General features: G+C 35.6%; 1 protein-coding gene across 3 annotated transcripts; it reads left to right on the top strand.

The window, feature by feature from the left end:
• Positions 1–3,254: 3,254 nt before the first annotated feature.
• LOC122042288 (probable protein S-acyltransferase 19) lies at positions 3,255–17,022 on the top strand. Of its 3 annotated transcripts, XM_042602321.1 has the most exons (9): positions 3,257–3,771; positions 11,100–11,213; positions 11,326–11,733; positions 12,731–12,799; positions 12,880–12,951; positions 13,053–13,181; positions 15,164–15,244; positions 15,320–15,517; positions 15,739–17,022. In XM_042602321.1, the coding sequence occupies exons 1-9, from the start codon at positions 3,727–3,729 to the stop codon at positions 16,711–16,713; spliced, it is 2,091 nt and encodes a 696-aa protein (XP_042458255.1). In that variant the 5' UTR covers positions 3,257–3,726; the 3' UTR covers positions 16,714–17,022. The 3 variants fall into 3 exon arrangements, with proteins under 3 accessions (XP_042458254.1, XP_042458256.1, XP_042458255.1); XM_042602320.1 differs by having other exon boundaries at positions 3,255–3,771; positions 15,164–15,517; XM_042602322.1 differs by lacking the exons at positions 15,164–15,244; positions 15,320–15,517 and having other exon boundaries at positions 3,256–3,771.
• The last annotated feature ends 968 nt before the right edge of the window (positions 17,023–17,990 follow it).

The following is a 17,990-nucleotide window of genomic DNA, read 5'->3' as shown; positions in this document are numbered from 1 at the left end:
AGAGAATTGTGGTAGGGTTTGGGTATGAGAAAATAATTTTATATATAAAGTTGTGGATTTTGGCTGGGCTTGAGCCCAGCCAAGACCATACTTACCATACGCCTCTGCCCTGGGGTAATGGTGTAGTGGTAGGGCATCTTCTCAGTTTTCTAAACATTTAATAATCAAGTCTCAGCTTCGACGATTAACAAATGATTTTTTCTTAATGGATTATTGATCTAAGAATACTAGGTTGATGGGTCGCGACCGCTAAGAGCGCTTCCCAATTTATCCTATTGGTCAGTGAAAAATTTTTATTGAGTCAGACAGGTCAACTCTAAGAGTAGTCAGTGTAAACTAGATACCTGATGCCAATTAAAAAAAATGAACAAACTTATTTAGTTTCGTCAAATTAACTGATGAATTCATTTAATAAGCGACTGACCTAAAAATATTGGATTGATGGATCACCCGTTATGAGCTCTTCTCAATTTACCGTGGTCGTTGGTGGAAAACTTTCATAGGACCGGACCACACTTAAGATTAATCGATGTAAGCTAGGTACTTGATGTCAACAAATGAACAAACTTATTTAGCCCGAGGACTTTGGTGCGATGGTTAGGGTTTTATGAGACGAGCTCTTTACGAGTTTGAATCTCACCCATAAACTTATATTTATCAATTTATAAAAAAATAATTAAAAAAATTAAATTAAATATATATAATTTATAAATTTTCTCAGACTTAGCTTAACTTATATATACAACAACAATAATAATCAAACTTTATTCCACTAGGTGGGGTGGATTATATGAATCCTTTTACACCATTGAGTTCTCTCTCCTACTATATCATTATCTATACTTAAATAAATTTTATCATGTTTTGTTATTGCTAACCAAATATTTTTTCTATCTTCCTCTTCCTCGTTTGATATATGTGTTTATCATAGTTTCACATCGCTTAACTAAAGCATTTATTAGTCGTCTAAGTATATCTCCATATCATCTTAAACGTGTCTCTCAGAGTTTTTCTTCAATAGATGTAATTTTGACTTTCTCTCTAATATTATAATTTCTTATTCTGTTCATCTTCATATGCCCACATGTTTACCTTCACATTCTCATCTTCTACTTATGTGCTTGAGTCATAGCAGGTCTAACTGCGATTTTGTAAAACTTTTCTTTAAGTTTTAGAGATACTTTATGGTCATATAAAACACCCGATATTTTTCTCTATTTCAACCATCATTCTTGTATTCTATGTAAGATATTTCTCTTAATCATTATTTCTCTTAAATATTTAAAGCTCTCGGTTAGGCAACTCATCATCTTTTATTTTAACAATCGTCTAATATTGCTAAACTTAAATTCTATGTTGGGACCTTGACGTCCGCTAGAGGGGGTGAATAGCGTCTCACCCAAAACGTCGCTTCCTACAATGGTTAGTACGCACAGCAGAATACAAAAACAAATACTAATAATAGAAACCAAACCTAACACGTTGATTTAATGTGGTTCGGAGATAAAGCTCCTACTCCATGGCTGTCCGTAAGGTGGATGATCCCGATCTGTCGGTGGATGATTCTCCGGAGAACTTCCGGCTAGCTCGCGTAACTCCTTGTGGATGGAGAAATCTCGCCACAACCTCGTACAAGCACGCTAGATCACTTGGGCACTTGAAAACTCTAATTAGGGTTAACCACCACTAATTTCGTCAACCTTGGGCAAGCACCTCGAGCTATATTAAATAGAGCTCGGGAGGAAAACACCTACTATTTTCCCCGCTACCAGTCGACTAGTACAACCACCAGTCGAATGGTCCTAAGCGAAATTCGACCGTTACAAGCCGACGGTCAGCTACCAGTCGATTGATGAAAACACCAATCGACTGCTACAGTACTACTACTGTAACACTACAGTAAAACCCTAATCCTAGAATTTAACCCCTGAGTACATTCACTCAGCACTCGTCCTCGGTCGACTAACCTATACCTAGCCTTCTAGCCTTCTCCATCAGCCTTGCGTCCCTCGGATGTCTCCCCATCCTTCACGTCTTGCCTTCTGGAGCTTCCATCGACCTTGTCATTGTTGTCGGGTCTTCTTTTACCAAGAGGTCATGCCTTCGGGACTTCATCCATTGCCAAGTCATACTTGGACTTACGTTGCCATGACTACATGCTTGGACTTACACCGCCAAGACTCATCCTTGGACTTTCCTTGTTGTACCCGCATCCTGCACACTCATAATGTATATCAAATACAACAATAAACATAACTTAAACCTTTGCCCAAATATCAAAACCTTAGGCACTTAGATTGCTCCAACATTCCATATATTATGTCTTTATTCTACTAATCCTAAATTTTTGACCTAGATTATAGTTTAACTTATACTAGTGATCGTGCACATGTGTTGCGTGAACTAGGCCCCTTATATCAAGTAGGGCAATGCAAGGAGAGATCTGAGGGGAAAAGAATTGACTTATAGAAAATAATTTTAATTTTAGTATTGCCCCTACTTGTATTTTTTTAGTGAGAAAGACTCTAATATTTTATAATTTTATATACCTCTAGGGGGTACTTATAAAAAATTGAGAATCCTAGTAGCAAACTACTGTAACAGACTTTCTCTTATAAAAAAATAATTTAATATCATACTTGATATTAACCAAAAAGCCGAGAAAAGTATGCTTTCTAATATCGTCAGCTCAAAGTATTTATAGAAGCTTCTCTGCTCGCAATATTTTCAATTCTAAGATGTGAGACTAAAAAGAACTCTAGATTTTTAATGGATTAATCAGAAAAATTCTTAATAATAAGCCGCAGCTGAGTCTCGAACTTTAGATCTATGATTAATTAATAGAAAAATTTTCAATAATATGTCATAGCTGAGTTTCGAACTTTAGATCACTGATTGATTAATGAGAAAAATTTTTAGATATCTGATTGATATATTTGTAGAAATTATTAATAAATATTGAAATTATTTTTAGTGTAAAAAGAAAAAAAATATATTAACATATTTATTTTAGACTTTACCAAAATTATTTTGTAAAGGATATGAATTTTTAATAAAATAGCGAGATGTATTTTTAAAATAAATAAATAAATAAATATATAAAAATAGTTAATACATTCCTTATAAGTTTGTTATAGTATTAATTAAAAATTACGGCTAATATTTATTTTAGTAAATTAATTCAGTTTCCTCCCACTACTTTGCGCTCCCTCTGCGGACTGCGGTAATAAATAAAACCTCAAATCCTTGCTTCGTTCGTTACCCCAGTCAGGGTGGATAAAGATAAACAGGGCGCTAGGGCAAGTCCACGGTGAACATCACTAATACCCCAAATCCACTTGCGACGCGTTGTCACTGAAGAAAAGAGAGAAGGCGGAAACTGCATCGCGCCCCTCGTCACGGGGCTACAAACTGAACCAGATCGCATCTGTCTCCTTCTTTCCATTCTCCTCGTCGGCGGTGCCCTAGTTCATCCAGCTTCGCTCTTCTGCCAGTTTCCGGGGACGACCAAGTGTCTGCAGAGCGTTTGGCTTTGTGGAAGGAACTAACCCTTTTCGCCCGCCCTTTGTCATTTTTGAGTCGGTAAGTTCTGTAGGAGGGCGGTGATCTTCTCGCCCCCTGCTGGTGATCTGAAAGAGGGGAAGCGACGTCCTCATTTCCTGTTGGCCGCGTATGCGCCGGTGATCTGAGAGTTCTGTGTCTCTCAAGCACTGGGTCTCTTCGATCATGGTAAGACGCCACGGATGGCAGCTTCCTGCTCACGCCTTTCAGGTACCTCACTCATAGTCCGGCACGTTTCGACTTTGCCTTTTTTTTTTTTGTGTTTCATCCAAGATTTGGCTTCGAAAGGGTTGGAGTGTTCTCGAAAACTTTTTTAAGCGGATGAAAAATTCAGTTAGTCATTTTTTTTAGGTTTTCTTTTGTCATCCTTGATCTTAATACGCTACATTCATTTTTTTTTTTTTTGCTGTTCTAAGAAAATATGTTTTCGTTCGTTTGATTATCTTAGTCTATCCGGATTTTACTTTGTCCTAAGATTAAATTGGTAACTAGATCGCTGAGATCACTAGAAAGTTATATCTGTGCTAACCGTGCTGAGCCCTTCTACGATAGAGATAGTTACTCCTAGTCTTGCTAGAATGTCTGTGATTAAATGGCTTTGAATTGGTATACTTCTCAGTGTCATTTTTGTGATTTGTGTTTAACTCATAGTAGTTTAGGTTGATAACAGATTTGACTGTTTCTGTTTGAGATGTTCAATACTTGATAATGATTTATAGTGATTCCATATTTTTTGTATTGTTACCTTTGTACTTTTCTTTCTCAGATGATGGATTTTCTCTCTGGCCTAATGTCTTTCATTCATTTCTCAGCTGCATCTGCTACATTCTGTTCATATTATGCGCACTTTGTCATCTCAACGATAGCATAATAATGGGAAAGAATTGCACTGGTGGACACCTAAATGAACATATCTTTTCTTAGGCTGTACCTAGAACTCAAACCATAACAAAAACACTCTCTTATTGTGGAAATGTTGTTTCACCCAAGTGTACGGTTGAGTTGTCAAGTAATAAAAATATCGATCTCACAGGGACTGTCGATTATTCACTAGCTGAGTCTGCGAAACAAATTATCTAGACTATCGAATGTTGTTTGAAAACTTAAGAACTGGAGATTAAGAGAGAGAGAGAGAGATTGAAAATCAGAGGTATGGAGGATGTGAGATTGGAAAGTTGGTTGGGAAACAATTCTAGGATTTCATTTTCATTGTAATGCTAGTTGATGTATTATGAATTGTTCATCTCTTATCCTCTATGTTTATGCTCTTGCAGAGATCCTAACTAAATATCGATACAGCTCTGTGACGGTTACATTAGAGTGTTTATCCTGATGGATTTTAAAGCCATTAAGTAGAAGAGATAACGTACAAAGTTCGGTTAAAGGGATACCCCTGTCACATGAGGGCTCCCCAGTCTAAATTATCACTTCCTAACATGGAATTGGGCAAACCCATTAAGCTCTAATTAGATAATCCCTAGAATTGATCTCCATTTCAAGGCAATACTCTAGAAAGTCCGGTTAAAGGGATATCCTTTATTCCTAAGGGCCTGGCCATACAATTTAGAGCATCTCCTTTATGCGGAGAACAATCTTTACATCTATTCAATTAAACAATACATATAAGAAATCAATCACCACACACACATTCAATCAAATAAAAATAAGGCATAAACATGACTAGGAAATTGGCAAATCCATAGAGTTTACATTATCACATTACAATTACTCCCTACATCCTAGAACTTATTGAACTACTCCATAACAAGGGAATTACAACCCAAAGATGTCAAAGGAAGCAATCTACAACTCAAATATAGAAGAGAAGAGAAGAGAAAGCTTAATCGGATGAAATCGGAGTTTTCGGGAACCGATCCTTGTAAAGATGGACGGGATGATGAATTCGGCTTCTGATCGTTGATAAATCGCCGGAATCTGCCGTAGATTTGGACCTCGTGGGTTTCCATAAGGGGAAAACCCTTTTCTCCTCCTTTTATAAGCAGGGGACACAAACCTTGCTTTTCATGCCACACAGTCGTGGCGTGGAAGCCACGGGAAAGGGGGCACGCTCATGCCTCTAGGGCACAACCTACTCGTGGGATGTTCTGGAAATGAGGCATGGCCTAGCCGTGGGTACTCTGGAAATGAGGCACGGGTTGTGTCAAAAGACACGACCTCAGTGTTGGCCCTGGAGCGAGACACGACCATGCCTTTGGGCTTTGGCTGGCTCCTGGGAAGACACAATCGTGTCTCATGAGACACGACCATGTGGAAGAACATGGTCGTGCCAAGGGGCACACCCATGCTTCTTGTTTTTCTCTAAAGTTGTTCCAATGTTTGTTTTTCTCCGTTTTCGTTCCAAAATATGTCTTGTCGATGCAAATACATAAAGGACATATCTCCGAATAAAAAGAGTAATTATGCCGACACATTGATGAAATAGGATGCAATAACGTAAATCATGCTTATGGAATACAAGTAAATGTGCATCAAACAATACATAAAGGTATATATAATCTACGCACGTTAAGAAATCACATATACTTTTTTCTTGAACTCCTAATGCTACTACCTATAACCTAATGTCTTACGTTAACATTAATCTAACTTGAATTTATATTATTTACTGACAATAGATATGCCCAAGCTCGACATGGCTGGTCCCAAACCCAAATGAGAAAGGGAGAGGGTTGCATTAGGTTGTCAGTTAGCGTTGAATTCAGATATGTTGCCACAAACTATGTTGATAGAAATATTGTTGATTAGACATGTGTTTATTATTTATTTGTCTGCTTATTTCTTTTTTAGAAAAACTAGCTGTGAAATTTCAATGAAAATAGAACGATGAAAGAAGCTTGGAATGTGAATACTCGAATGATATTTCTATTTGGAGTTGAAAGAGTTTAGGACATAGAAATATAATTTGATTAGCTAAGTTAGTTGATAAACTTTTGAGATTTAAGAAATGCCCAAAGAATGGGTAAATTTATTTTTACTATCTATCTACAAGAATAAACCTTACACATAATAATATTTTAACTATAAAGATATTAAGTCGACGAGTCAAATTTTGGGAAGAGTTATTAGGAGTAGAAAAAGAAATAAGAGAATCATGTATGGGAATCAATTTGGTTACATGTCTTGAAGATCAACTACGGATGGTAGTTGATAAACAACTAATAAGAAAATATGAAGTGAAAATGAATTTGTATATCACTTTTGTTGATTTATAAAAACTTATGATGGATGGAGTCTCTAGACAATTATTGTGGTTAGTTTTGGAGAAGAAAAGAATGTCTAGTAAATATATAAGTTAAGATACTGATGCTATAAAAGATATGTATGATAAAGTTGTTACTAGTGTCAAAGCAACTGAGTTTGTGACAAATGTTTTTTCCCGTAGTTTAGGCTTACATTAAGAAGAAATCTAAGAAAAGAATGCCCAGTAAGTATATAAGTTTAGATACTGATGCTATAAAAGATATTTACGATAAAGTTGTTGCTAGTGTTGAAGCCACTGAGAGTGCGACAAAGGTTTACATTAAGAAGAAATCTAAGTCTTTATCTTTTCACATTTGTTCTAGATGAATTAGCCAATTATATTCATATTAAACCTGAATTTTAGTTGCCAATGTGAGGTTCAAAATCTTCATTGCAAATGTTTTTAATTTAGAATCAGCTTGAAACACAAAAACATATAAGATTAACTTTATTATCATCCAATATTGATATTGCATAATATATTATTTACGAATTTACCTAGTGATTTTGAAGTTCTTTGTCTGATAGCCATTGACAAACCAAAAAGTCATGCTTTCTTGTATTTTTCCAATTGATTCGTGATCTTATCTGATAAATCCTCATCTCTCACCAATCTAGATATGCACTTGTACAAACCCTCCATCACTTCTGCATCATTTTCTATGTCAGAGTTTGAGTAAAAACTCTCTAGATTCAAGAAATATTTGGCTGGGTGCAAAGGTCAATGAAGTTGAACATTCTATCTTTTGTCAATGAATTCAAAAATGCTATTATATTTCTCTTCATTATTGTTAAATGACGCAGTGATAGCTTCTTTGGCTTTGTCCATTCACTCATAAATATAATCCACAGGGACCTTTTTTCACGGTTTACCAGTCGTAAAACTTTCACCAATGGGTCGTCAACTTTTAATGCAAAAATCATATATATATATATTTTTCAACACAAAGGCATTAATATCATTTCTACTACATGCTTTCCTACCACCTATTTAGAAAATCGATTATTTGCTCACTTTTCAGATGTAAACATCTTTCTCAGATTTTTTTTGTTGTATGTGAAACTGCTTTAAAGTCAAAAAGTAGTTGCGAAACGTGTCATTGCGGTTCTTACTGTCCAGTAAACTCTCATCATTTTCAATACTTGTGGTTTGTTGTAAATATAATCATTCACCATCAACGCTTATTCATGCAATTTTCTAAGATGAGAAATTTTGAATAATCCTCAAGCAACAAATCTAAACAATGAGCTGCATAGGGAGTCGAGTACAAGTGTGGAAATTTATTTCATAAAGACGACCAAAGTAAATTTAGTCAAAAAAAAATTGAAAATATGATCCAATTCTTAATTGAAAGTAACATAAATTTAAAATATTACCGACATTGTAGCTTGCATTATCTATTACAATCTGAACCACATTCTTTTCTCCAACGCGATACACAAATTTAGAAAGTAACTCAAACATCTTGTTAGGAAACATCAACTGATTCAACAAAAACACTTCTTTTAGGACCATTTATTAAAAAAAATTTATAAGAGGCCTATCCTTTTTATCTGTCCATCCATTTGCATATGCTTGTGCACCCAAACTTAGCATGATCTTCTTGGTGGGATTTGAGAAGCGAGTTCGTATTTGCCAACTTCTTCAGATACTTAACCCTCACTTCATGATATGATGGAGGTTTAATCTCCGATCCAAATTGGCCAATAATTTTAATACAAGAATTAAAAAAAAATCATATTTAATGATATTGAAAGGAGTTCCAGCATCATGCATCCATCTAGTGAATTTCTCAACCGCAATACCTCGAACTTCTTTTTATTTTTAAATTGCCCTTTGTTTTTTTGCACGTCTTTGTTTGACCATTGATATTTTTCATAAAATAAAGATTAATAGATCCGGTTTGTTTACACTTTTTACCTTGATCATATGATGGATGCTTGGATTGGATATTGATCGTTTCCCTTTCACTTTAGTTTGAAGATCATTTTTATGTTCTTCCAAATCATCAATATCATTAAAATGAGGAATATTCTCCATTTAATTCTTCAAATTACTCTTTTTTTACATGAACTCTTTAATTTCTTCTTTAACATGCTGGGGACATTTCGGGCAAGCTTTCACATTTCTATTGTCCCTAACTAAATTTAGCTTATGTCGATAAATTCTACTATTTGTTATTTAACTCCCAAAAATACAATTGATAATCTTTTAATTTTTAGGATATGAGCATGTTGTATAATTTCAAGCAATATCCTTTTGAGTTGATGAAATTATTGTATTTGACATGATTAAGACCACTGCAATCAATAACAATCAATTAATAAATAAAAAATATAAAACAATAAAAAAATTTATCAGAATATAAATCTGATTTATATAAATTAATAAAAAAATTTAGATTTTTTAATTTTAAATATAAAATTATCAGAATATAAAATATGAATTAATAAAATTTATTATATATTTTTTAATTTCAAATATAAAATTGTCATAATATAAATCTGATTTATATGAATTAATAATATTTATTAGAATATTTTAATTTTAAATATAAAATTATCAAAATATAAATGAATTAATAAATTTATTATAATTTTTAAAATTTGAAATATATTTTTTATATATTTTATTGGGATAATTAAATTAGGATTATAAAAGTATATTCGAACTTTCCCATTTAAATTGGGAGTTGATTGAATTAATCAATTATAAGATTGTCCATAGTAAAAAAAATCGTCCATAGTAACCGTGATGCCGCGGGCATTGTGACACTTCCAACGATGTCGGAAAAAATGCAAAAAATTAAAAAAATTTACAAAAAAGAAGATTCTTATCGATGATCGTTGTGAGCATGAGAGGTAGATGATCTAGCTGTGAGAGATAGACCAATGATCAATTTAAAGAGGGTTTAGGACTTTAAGCAAAAAAAAGAGAGAAAGTTTATGCGCTTCACGCAAAAGTGAACGCCTACGCTTTTGCGCGAAGCGCGTGCTTCAGAGACCTCGTGTGCTTCTGAGGTGTCTGAAGCGCAATGCTTGTGCCTCGCTGCGATTCGCGCTTAAGCAAGCGCTTCACTCACATTTAACAGCTATGGTCTAAGTCTAACTCACAACATAGATTTATAGACATGTGAAGAAATCAATTTTAATATTAAATCTTTTAGAAGCATTATTTAATGCAATCTTGTAGAAATGTGGGTTGCTCTCACTAGGAAGCCACGAGAATCTATGCGTACATCTTATACATGAGACCAATGAATCCCTTAGATGAGACCAATAAATCCCTTAATGATGCATTCTTAGAAGAACCTGTTGTCCTGATGCGTCACTTTAGCAACCAATCATTTTTTCCCTAGAGAAGCCAAAAGAGATAGGTGAGCAAAACGAATGAGAATACAATATATCAATTTTATAATTGGCAAATTAATTATAAAAAGGTAGATCCGCTACCGTAGCGGCCCCTCTAGTGTCGGTCCCACGGATATGAAGAGAGGTACATGCAGGTACACAAGCGGTGTATAGTGGGTAAACCCCAGGTCGTCAATTCCTGAGAATCGACCCGTGGTCATTACGCCATAGATGTCATGCGCCCACCGTCTGTACTACGCCCTAGAGGCATTGGCAAATCAATTAAAGCTTCTATTGTACATGCCATTTTATAATCACTTATGACTTTAATGCTCATCAATTTATTCTATTAGTTTCTTATCGATTACTTGCCACTAAACTTACATTTATATTGAGCTTATGTGGGAGATGCATGTCAATACTAAGAACGTGATTATAAATCACCTAATGATACGGTAAACTTTTCTCCTGTTACATTCATAAATTTGAATTGTCTCATATCATATATTTTCATAGCATTCATGTCTAATTTATATAGCTGACATTGTGAGCAAAATTTATTATAATGCTTGTTAACTTAATTTGCTAACTTATTTAAATAACATATAATTTTCAAATAAGTGGATATGCTAATTTGGTGGTAGAATTTTGGGCCTCCATCTTTATATCATTATATGGTGACTTTTTCCCAAGATATGTGAAATCATCCACATAATGTTCACTTTTATGCTCTAAGACTATTATGAAGATAATTTAGTATTATATTTGTCTCTTAAAGTACAAGGAAAGAATACATAAAATTTTAGGGGTGAACCAAAACTTTATTTATTTACTCTCATACGTGTTAATTCCAAAGTTAGATGAATTGTTTTTCTTTGATTTATTAACTCAACCATCACTGATTTATCTTTTGCTGCCTTCTTTAGGTTGTGGCTATAACAGTGTTCTTTCTCCTGGTAGTTGCATTCTATGCATTTTTTGCACCTTTTCTTGGCAAACCCATCTTTGAATATACTGCAATTGCTGTTTACACACCAGTGGTAAGACCGAAACCTACCCAACAGCAGCAATAAATGATCAAATGTAATCTAGATAAATATGAATTTTGTTTCTCACTATTTCAATTCTTTTGTTTGCTATTATTTCATTCAGGCTGTTGTAGTGTTTGTCCTTTATGTGCGGTGTACCCGCATAAACCCTGCTGATCCAGGAATAATGGAAAAGTTTGAGAAAGGATTCAAAAATCAGAATAATAGTAAAGCAGGGCTGCCACCTGGATCTTTATCTTTTGATGGTGATAATGCACCTGGAGCTCATTCTTCTCCTGCATCAACTTGTAGGAGTTCTTTAGGGCACTCTTCCAGCAGAAAAGCTTCAGCTGTTGTTGATAATCCAGCTACAAATATGCCATTGAGCCCACAAAAGAGAAGTACAAGATGCTGCATCCTTGGTGGACTTATGTTTGCACTGTTTGTTAAAGATGATTGCCGCAAACTTGAAGAAACTGAGGAACAGACTGGTGGAGAAGATGCTTTGTTTTGCACACTGTGCAATGCTGAGGTATATTCTAGATACAATGATGCAGGATATATCTGTCAAATTATCCAGTTATTGGTTTCCAGTTTACAGACATGAAGATGTATTTGACTTAATTGTAAATGACTAATTATGAGGCACATTCTTCGGGATATGAATTACTAATATTGCACACTGATATGCAACAGCAGCAAGTTGCTAGTTACTTAATTGCCATTTTATCTGTCTCAATGTGGATCTGACAAACGAAGCATATCTTATCCATCTTGATGTTCGGGAAATTCCTGTTAAATAGACGATACTACATTGTTTTTCTTTTCTCAATAGAGAATAGTAGACTTCATTCACTATTATGGTGAAACTGCAATAGGAAAAGTCATCATCCTCAAGTCCTGTTTGCCCCAGAATTTAGCTTTTGTAATATTTAGGAAAAGTTATAAAAGCATGTTATCCATTACTGACTCTCCTCATTAGCTTTTTGACATGAATTAATGATTTGCTGGCCTAGAACTATAGGTGTGTTATGACTTGCAGTCGAGACTATTCTTTGAGACTGTTCACATAGCTGGGTCAGAAGCTCCCTTAAATTTCTTATATTCTTGTAAGACTAGACTAGATTCCTTTACTATATTTCTGATGTTTCCTGATGTCTCCCGTTTCTGATCTTCCTGGTATTTCAAGCTCCATGATGGTTTCCCATGGAGAAGCTGAATATGTAAAATTAATGTAAAATTATGCTTGAGCCGCCATGAGTCAGAATTTGGTTTATGGGATAAGATCAATCTTTTCTAATTATGACTGTCAGACACTGGACGCCCACTCACTCTGGTCAGTTCCAGATTTTGTAGGATTTTGTGTGAAGACATTTTCTTGATCACGTCAGATGTTAGGGTCATGCAATATCATTTTGAAAAGTGATCTATATTGTTATTGGCTGATTTCGCTCTACGTTCCTAACTGACTTTACTATTATTTTTTAGCATCTTTAAAACATCATCATATGTTGGCCTACTTTGTGCAGGTGCGCCAATATAGTAAACACTGCAGGAGTTGTGACAAATGTGTTGACAGTTTTGATCACCATTGTCGGGTAATTGTGTTTTGTCTTATTATTTTCGTGTTCTTTGCAAAATATTAAGATATTCCCATTTATGTTCCATTTTCTGGCAGTGGCTTAATAATTGTGTTGGGCGTAAAAATTACATCACATTCATCTCTCTCATGGCCACGAGTCTTATTTGGGTATGAAGCAAATGTTGGAATTACTAACATTTTCACGTGTAAAACCATTTCTAGGAGTTCAGCAAATTTGACACTTCCCCTTGTTTTCTGTCACCTACCAGCTAGCTATTGAATGTGGAGTCGGCATTGCTGTTCTTGTACTTTGCTTTGTGAACAAGGATAGCATGGAGAACAATATCAAGGAAAAGCTTGGCAATGGGTTTTCTCGTGCTCCATTTGCAACTGTTGTGGTGAGTTTGATGAATAGAAATTCTATTTACTCTTGAAAATATCTTAATTGCTGATAGTGCAGGAACATTTGAAGGGCCACATTTTGACAAAAAATATATACACCAAATTGCTGAGTCACAGATTGTTTTTTTATATTAGTATCCAATCATAATCCAATGAGGGTTATTGCAAAAAATGGAAATAATTTTAAAAAAATTTGAGAATTACAAAAAATAGGAACACTTCATTTCTTGTTGTGGTCAATTTTTTATATTTATTATTGCTTCCTTTGATGTTACTTGGTAATTCAATTCTATAGTACATAACATATAAGTTAGTAGAGTGATTGACTCATTGGATGGATAAGTAGCTCAATTCTATCACAGACTACACAAAATTTGTATATGCGATTCTGAACAATTATAGTCCCCATCATGACACATATTTTGTGTTACTGCCCATAAGTTTTGATTGGTTAGTTACTAGAGGGTTGGATTAGTATCTAAACTCTGGCAATACACACAAACTGTTCATTTGCATTCTGACCAATTATTTTTAATATTATGCACCAAAACTTCCTGATTTATTTTCCTTTTTCTAATATCGGTTAGTCAATAACTTGCAGACTGTAACTGACATTACTGGAAATTCCAGTAGACCAAACACTATTCTGTCTTGCCAGAAAGGGGATGATCAACAGTTTTATATGATTTGTAAACTACCAATCTTTGATTGACAATAGATTTGCTAATTTATTATAATGAACAATAATGCTGCCTAAATGCCTTGGGATTGTAACTTCTTCCATGATGGTTACTAGTCGTGGACATCATGAGCAGAACCAAAAGAAATTCAAGCCAAGTCGCCGCAGCGTTTTACAGCAATGAGGTTGATGAGGAGAACAACTAAAATCAAGTACCCATTGTTCTTCAGACATCAAAACCTATCCCATCCATGCAGAATATTTAGTAAAGGAACTGTTAGTATGTAAAATTGGGGATGAGTCTGCAACATTATGCGAGATGAAAGAACTGGAATGAGTTGTATAATTAGGAAAAAATGTTTCTCTTCATGGGATGAGGGTAGTTATCTGCCAAAGATATAGCTCTGCAACATAACATTTGAATCTCAATAAAGTCCTTGTTGCTAAAATATGGATATCATTACTATTCTTCCACAATATCCAAATGCTATTTGCAGTAATAAGAACACTTGGGAAGATTGAATCTTCATTTGGTTAGGTGTTCTCATTCCAGAAATAATATCAATATTTTGCAGCAGTTGAGGAATGAAAGAAACACGCTGAATATAAATTTAGAATCTTGAAGAGAAGTTTAACAAAATGCTCAGAACAACATACAGATAAAATCTTCATGTTAAGTGCTACTCTCGAACCTTCGCTTTACTCTTTATGCATTGTTTCTTCCACTTTGTTTTTCAAATGAAGTTGTAAATACATCTTCTTTCTTCCATAATCCTGGTATAGTTTAATTTATCATTTTCATTTTTTGTTTGTCTCAGATTGCCCTTCTCCTTTCCATCATCTAGTTCAAAGTTAGCACTTATCACATCTGAAATAACTTTTAAACTTGTCTGTTGTTGTACTGACATTGGACATCATAGAATGATCAATAGACTACTAAAATAAGGCTGATGCTGTCGGACTTAGGTTGCTCATGTTATTTTGGAGAAAATTAATGGATTAGGAGAAAATGTTAGGCCAATTTTATTCAGAGGTACAGGACATTGAGAATACAATAATTTCTTCCTTGATCAGGATCATGATTCTTAGGAGATATGTATAATCTGGTTCCTCAATTAACTAGATCCATTTTGAGACAAATAATTAGTTCAGGAAGCATTAATTTTCTACTAGCTTTCTCAAGATCTTTTATTTATCATTTGCAAAATATCGAACTGATGTTATATTTATGTTTTCTAAATGAATCTAGTGGAAACTAACCAAATGGTATTGAGGTCTGGGATATTCTTTGTTTTGTAGGCTATTTGTACTGCACTATCAATTGTTGCGTGCATACCATTGGGAGAACTTTTCTTTTTCCACATGATCCTGATCAAAAAGGTTTCCTCTTATACTTTACTAAGAATCATTAAGGTTCTTCTTGCAAGTGCTTTACCTTTCCCTCCCTTTTACCAGGGAATTACGACCTATGAGTATGTCGTAGCTATGAGAGCTATGAGTGAGGCAGCACCACCATCTGCTGATGAGGAAGCACCTAATGCTCCATATTCTCCAACTAATTCTGCAACAACTGGCATAAGTCTTGGAAGTTCCCTTAGTATTCAATATAAAGGTGTATGGTGCACTCCTCCTAGGGTATTCGTTGATCAACAGGTTCGTACCTTACAGGTTCATACTTCATATATTAAAAATTTTAGCTGTCTATAAACTTTGCTTCGGGAAATTTGTCCATAATGTCAGATTGTTTGTTTTTCAATAACTAATGTCAATTTGTTGAGATTGCCTCATCATATTTTGTCAATATAGAAACTAGCTGCACCACCTAAAACATTGTGTTTGTTCAGTGCTTGATTCACTGCCAATTTCTGTTACAGGATGAGATTATCCCACACTTGGAACCAGGAATGGTACCATCAACTGTTGACCCTGATGCAGCTGGGCATGTGGAGAAGGCTATCAAGTCCAAAAAGGCTGTTAAGATTAGTGCTTGGAAACTCGCTAAATTGGACTCTAATGAGGCCATGAAAGCAGCTGCAAAAGCCAGGGCGTCTTCTTCGGTCCTGCGTCCCATAGATGCTCATCGTTTGCCAGATGCTGATTTTAGTTCCAGTGATGATGTAAGTGGTAGGAGTAGTTTGAGCATGGATTACAATGCTACAAGAGAATCAAGAGCAGAGCTCAAATTGTCTCCTCGTAGAAACTCTTATCCACATAGTCAAGATAGCAAGGATGACTACGAGTCTCGAACTCAAACTGCAAGCAGCCTGAGCAGTCCAATCCACAATCACGAAACTTCAGCCATCAGTGCACTTCCTTTGAAGCCTACACTTCCCAATAGGCCTTCACCATTTACTTCAAGAGGTCCTCGTCCTACTACCCAACATTCCAACTCAATGTTCCAATCTGCCACCTCAGCAATAAGGGAAAACAAAAGAGCATCTGTTGTCTGGGATCAAGAAGCTGGTCGCTATGTCTCAGTATCTGGAACTGCCAGAATTGAGAGTACTATGGGTGCCCCTACAAGGATGTCTCGGTTTCCAATTGGTAATACTTTCGCAGAAACTGGTGCACATGGGAGTACTGCTCGACCAAACATGTCTGCTTCAGCGATGCCTCCTATCCCTCGACAAGAGAGATTAACATACACCGGGCAGTCTATTTTCTTTGGAGGCCCTCTTATTAATACGCCCATCAGAGATACCAAGAGAAGTGATGAACATACAGGAACAAGGCCGGTAACTGAGAGAACATCAAATTCTAATCGGGACACGGTAGAGAAGGGGCAAGCTGCAGGTTCCTTCCCAGTATTTGCTCCAGGAGCATTCCGGAATCTTCCATTTAATAAGTGATTTCATCCTATCCTGCTTTGTTAACCCAAATGGCTTATCCCAAATTGCTTTCGAGGGTTTCAGGGAGGCAATGGATGATTGTTCGGTAGAAGTTATGCTGGTTCATGCAGAACCATAGCTTGGCTACAAGGTTCCTCCATTTCGATGACTTTTATCTGTTATTTTGCCGGTCATCACGTAATCTAAATAGGCAGCAGGTATAACTTTCTCTAACGATGAGGTCCCGCTGGTGTATATATACTTTGGATTATGTTCCTGCTGGTAGCAACTGCATAGAAAACTAAATGGAACGTAGGAATTAGATTATTATTCTCTTTTGCATTTGTGTCCTCTGGGGAAGTTCAAGGCTAAGCTTTTTATTTTTCATACTATTTAGCCCACCTGTGTCTCCTTCCCTAATGATCTCCCTTGAGCTCGAGGAGGGCAAAATTTGAGGTGGTAAACAGAGGAATGCGACTAAAGCGAGGGTAAGATTCAGCCTCTGTTTATTTGGAAGGATTGAATAGAAATTATGTGGAAAATTTTCTTCTATTTACTTCGTGAGAAAGATTGGGTTTTGTTTCTTTTTCATATTTACTTAATAAGCGGATGTATTTAATTGGACGGAAACTTTTCCTCTTCAATTTTTTTTTCCCAACGTGTTCATAGCCGTGAACACCTCGGCGGTTGCGGGGTGACACACCCACATGTGAGGTTGTCGACGACGGCCCTGCGCCCGATCGCGGGCAGCGGATCTCGTGTGACGTGCGGCCGTAGGCTCGCGATCACCTTGTGTGGGCCCTGCGTGCAGGCGATTACGAGTGGTGGCCGTGGGCGACAGTCACGAGTTGCTTCGTACATAGAGCATAAAAATAATTTACCAAATCACTTAATTTAAAAATATTTAAGATGCCTATCTAACTTTGATATTTATTCTCTAAAATACTTCTCTAGTCATGGAAGTCTTAAATCAAAACAAATTGTTTTTTTTACTTGACTAAATCTTTGTCAAGTAGATTTCCAAAGCTACGGGGAGGGTGCTGGTGAGAAATAGATTTCCAAAGTTTGGCAAAAATTTCAATATGATTATGGCATCGCTGTGAACAAGATCAAAGTTCTGAATTGCATTGGAGAGGATGATAGATGTAGCATCATTAACAATTCTTTCGTCAAATACCAAGCTATATAATAGAGGTGTTTCATCTTCATTAAGAATCTATTTCATAGAAATCATTTTGTATGTTAAGTATTTACTTGTTTAGCTAAAACTAATGAATACAGAAGCCTTCGTTACCTGC

This window comes from Zingiber officinale, chromosome 2A, assembly GCF_018446385.1.
Source record: "Zingiber officinale cultivar Zhangliang chromosome 2A, Zo_v1.1, whole genome shotgun sequence".
Classification (NCBI taxonomy): Eukaryota; Viridiplantae; Streptophyta; class Magnoliopsida; order Zingiberales; family Zingiberaceae; genus Zingiber; species Zingiber officinale.
This window is presented reverse-complemented; position numbering and strand designations above follow the sequence as displayed.

Coding starts and splice junctions, on each gene's coding strand:
- LOC122042288 (XM_042602320.1), top strand. CDS start 3,727: ATGGTAAGACGCCACGGATGGCAGCTTCCTGCTCACGCCTTTCAG. Junction 11,734..12,730: donor GCACACTGTGCAATGCTGAG/GTATATTCTAGA, acceptor TACTTTGTGCAG/GTGCGCCAATATAGTAAACA. Junction 13,182..15,163: donor CTCCATTTGCAACTGTTGTG/GTGAGTTTGATG, acceptor TTTGTTTTGTAG/GCTATTTGTACTGCACTATC.